Below are 3,605 nucleotides of genomic sequence, written 5' to 3' on the forward strand. Positions count from 1 at the left end.
TTCTTTGTCAGAAGTTTAAAACGAGATCAGAAGTGCAAAGCTGCAACACTAGAAGTAGGGACCGCCTACATATACCGCTCTGTAGAACAGCTGTAGGTCAGCGCACGTTTACCTTCAGAGGCCAAGCTGTGGAATAGTCTCCCAGATGAGTTTCAGTCTATCACTAATTGAGATGTATTTAAAGTAAACGTAAAACAGCAATTTTCAGGGATATTTTTGGAAAACCAAGTTTTAGATATCTGACATTGTAAATTAAGCTGAAAATCCCTTTGAGGAGATTAATAAAGTTATTATTATTATTATTATTATTATTATTATTATTATCATATGGCAGTGTACACTTAAGTATGCCTAGGCATGACTACGTTAAGTCAGGCAGGCTAGCTGTGACCGACAAAACAAAACCTATAAATATATATTTACACATCTAAAACTGTCTATCTTATTGGTTTATATTCCTTAAAAATCAACGAAAAAAAATTTTTTTGTGAAATTCTTAGAGTATTAAAAAATGAAAAATGTTTATATTTAAGTAATTAGCTAATAAGACTTATTATTATTATTATTATTATTATTTTTATTATTATATTCAATTCATCACATTTAACCTCCCTATTTTGCAGGTATCTTTGTTAGACCAAGAAGTGCCATGGATCCGGCCAACCACTTTGCTGGGATGGGGCAAATGGCTATGGAGCGTGGTGACTTCCCAACTGCCAAGCATTATCTATCCGTAGCTCTTGAACACTGCTCTCGTGATGCTCCACAGTGGTGTCTTCTTTTACTTGTTAGAAGAGCCGAGTGCTTTTGGCAGCTTGGAGAATTCCAAGCGTCCGTGTACGACATGGAGGAGGCGATAAGTAGAGGGTTGCCGCGAGAGGGAAACCACTCCCAGGTACATTATTTATGAAACAAGGTTAAAGGGGCAGTGTCACGCTATTTTGGTCAAACTTCAAAAAACACACTTTGCATCAATGAAGACCAAAAAGTACTGAATGCTGTAGTTTTGTTGCCAGTAACCATTGAAGTGCACTGAAGCTTTTCTTTGTTGTTTGCATCCAAGGATGGAGGGGATGGAAATGGATTGAAACTTGAAAAAACTGGCCAGTTTTTTCACGTTTGGATACGATGTCTTCAGAAAGTCTGCAAAAATTTAATATGAATACAGTAGCTCTTTGTGCCATAAACACATTTCATATCTTCTCAATGGGTTGTAAGGGATGTTGCACGTGTGAGATAAAGTACTATTTTAGATTTTTACCCAGTTTTGACCTAAAAACAGTAAATTTAGCACGACAGTGCCCGACCTTCAAGTGAACACGCTAAACGTTATTTGGTTGCATTACATATTGTCTCTTGTAAGCATTTGAACGAATTCAACGATTCATACAACTTTGTTATTAATAGACTCTCGGAAGGGACAGCGGAGAATGTTTCATTGTGGTAGGGCATGACGACCAAGCCTTTGGGGTCATTATATACTATGCCATCCATCATGCATTATCATGCAATCTGGAGCTTTAAAAGCTATCAAAGGAGAGAAGTGGCAGGGCTCGAAATTAAAAAAAATCGTTAGGTCGCCATTTGGCGACCAACTGGAGAAATTTAGTCGCCAGATGCAAATTTTAAGTCGCCAGTTTGTATAATGGAAATAATGTTCGGGTTCCGCTTGTTGAAAGAGTTTGATATCGTCCGGTAAGGCGTGGGACACATTCCTACAATAAGTACGAAAAAACAAAAAAAAATACATACTTCTACAAAACAATCTTGCCCAAACTTGAACAGTAAATAAAAGTTTCAAGCCGCTATCTTTGTAGCTAACGGGAGCCAAACGCATTTGGCATCCTCTTCATTACCCAAGAGAGAAGTATGGAAATCTTTCCCGCTGACTAATTTATTCTCCATGCCGATACTTCCCACGTGTTCGCACGGGACCACGCGAAAGTCAATCACTTCCGTTCAGCGGTCTTTTTGCAAAATTCTGTGCCTGCGGTTCCAAGAGAGAAGTCGCAAAAATATTGCGAAGAGAAGTCTGTAAAGTTTGGAGAGAATGTGGCTTTTTAAATGCGATTTGGCCCATTCTTTTGCGACGAACGCAAAGCAAGAAAAGATGAGATGTTTCCTTTAACTTCAGTGCTTTATTGTACATCTAAATCATGCAAAATTCAGGTCGCCAAAGTGGCGACTAAAGGACAATTTTAGTCACCAAGGAGAAACAGTTAGTCGTATTGGTCGCAATTTCGAGCCCTGAGTGGTAGAATCCTTCCCAATCCGCAGGCCCTTTTTAGGGAAGTGTCATCTTCATCATAATTAGCATTGTTATCGTTTTCACCGTCTCTATTGCCATCGTTATTGATATCGTTATTATTTTACTGCTTTTCTGTTGTGTTGGCACAACTCCATCGTGTGCAAGCTTCTACTTGTAGCCTCAGGTTTTAATTTACCCAGAAAACGCACAATTATCCAGTTTTGATAAAAGTCACAAAAGTCTCAGCGTCATCATTAAGATGATGATGATTAAATTAATTATGATCATCAACATCTTCATCATTAGTATTATGATGATTATGATTATGATTATGATTACTGTTATTGTTATTTCTGCTTTCTCTCAGTATTAATTGTGACCCTCCACAGGAAAACAGGTAAAAAGGTGATGACACGGGCACGCGTGCGATGACACGGCACGCTAAGCGTGACATATGACACGTATATGCGCATAATAAATAAGCAAAACAATACGTGTCACGGTAGCTTTGTTTGGCACGGTTTGACACGCTGAAGCTTTTGTTTAAGTGAGCGTGTTGTATGTCACGCTAAGCGTGCGATATGACACGGTAAAAGTGTGCGATATGACACGGTACTGCCCTGAAAAGGAATAATTATTATAGATCGTAAATAACAATCTTATCGGACCAAAAGCGCATTTGCATCAACCGACTGACTTACGGGGAAGTTGTTGATGTGGAAAATAAACGTATTTGACAAAACAACATATAAAACACTACGAACACTATTATCTTGCAGAGAAGACTGTTCATAAAGCTAGTTAAAAATTATTTGTACTACTGGTTCCAGGTTGGGTAGCAGGCTAATTCCCTTAGCTTTAGGTATCCAACACCTTCCTGATGATCTTTGCTGTTCCCAACAGGGCAGCCTATTGGAGCAGTTCAATAAGGCATGGTACCCCTAGCCAGGAGACCATGATTAGGAGCAAACAACTCCCTTACTAAGCATGTCACGGCATTTTTAAAGACCGATCTATTTTTAGACTATCTTTCCTGCAAGAGACAAAGGTTCCTGTTCATTGAGGCTACAATGTATAACATCAAGTTAGTTTCTTGTGATTAGTCATCGCGCTCCTGTGGGAGTCTCATTCACGGGACATTCAATCTAAAAATAAATTGGTCTGTGTGAAAACACCGGTCAGGAATATAGGGTTGTTGTTCGTTCCTACTCATGGACTCCTGACCTAGCTTTTTGATCCAATTTTTTATGTTCTTGTATACTGTTCCCAGTGCGCATGCTCCAATAATGATTGGGATGATCGTTACTTGTTTCAGCTTCCATAAACTCTTAATTTCACGTTTCAAATCCTGTAAATT

The 3,605-nt window shown here is 38.7% G+C and overlaps 1 protein-coding gene across 1 annotated transcript in view; it reads left to right on the forward strand.

The window, feature by feature from the left end:
• The first annotated feature begins 629 nt into the window (after positions 1-629).
• The window catches only part of LOC138014976 (TPR and ankyrin repeat-containing protein 1-like), a 79,100-nt gene continuing 76,124 nt past the window's right edge, over positions 630-3,605 (forward strand). The window contains exon 1 of the mRNA XM_068861870.1: positions 630-895. Within this exon, the coding sequence (XP_068717971.1) occupies positions 650-895 (246 nt within the window). The 5' untranslated portion in view covers positions 630-649. The remainder of the gene's footprint in view (positions 896-3,605) is intronic.

Source organism: Montipora capricornis, chromosome 9 (assembly GCF_036669925.1).
Source record: "Montipora capricornis isolate CH-2021 chromosome 9, ASM3666992v2, whole genome shotgun sequence".
NCBI lineage: Eukaryota > Metazoa > Cnidaria > Anthozoa > Scleractinia > Acroporidae > Montipora > Montipora capricornis.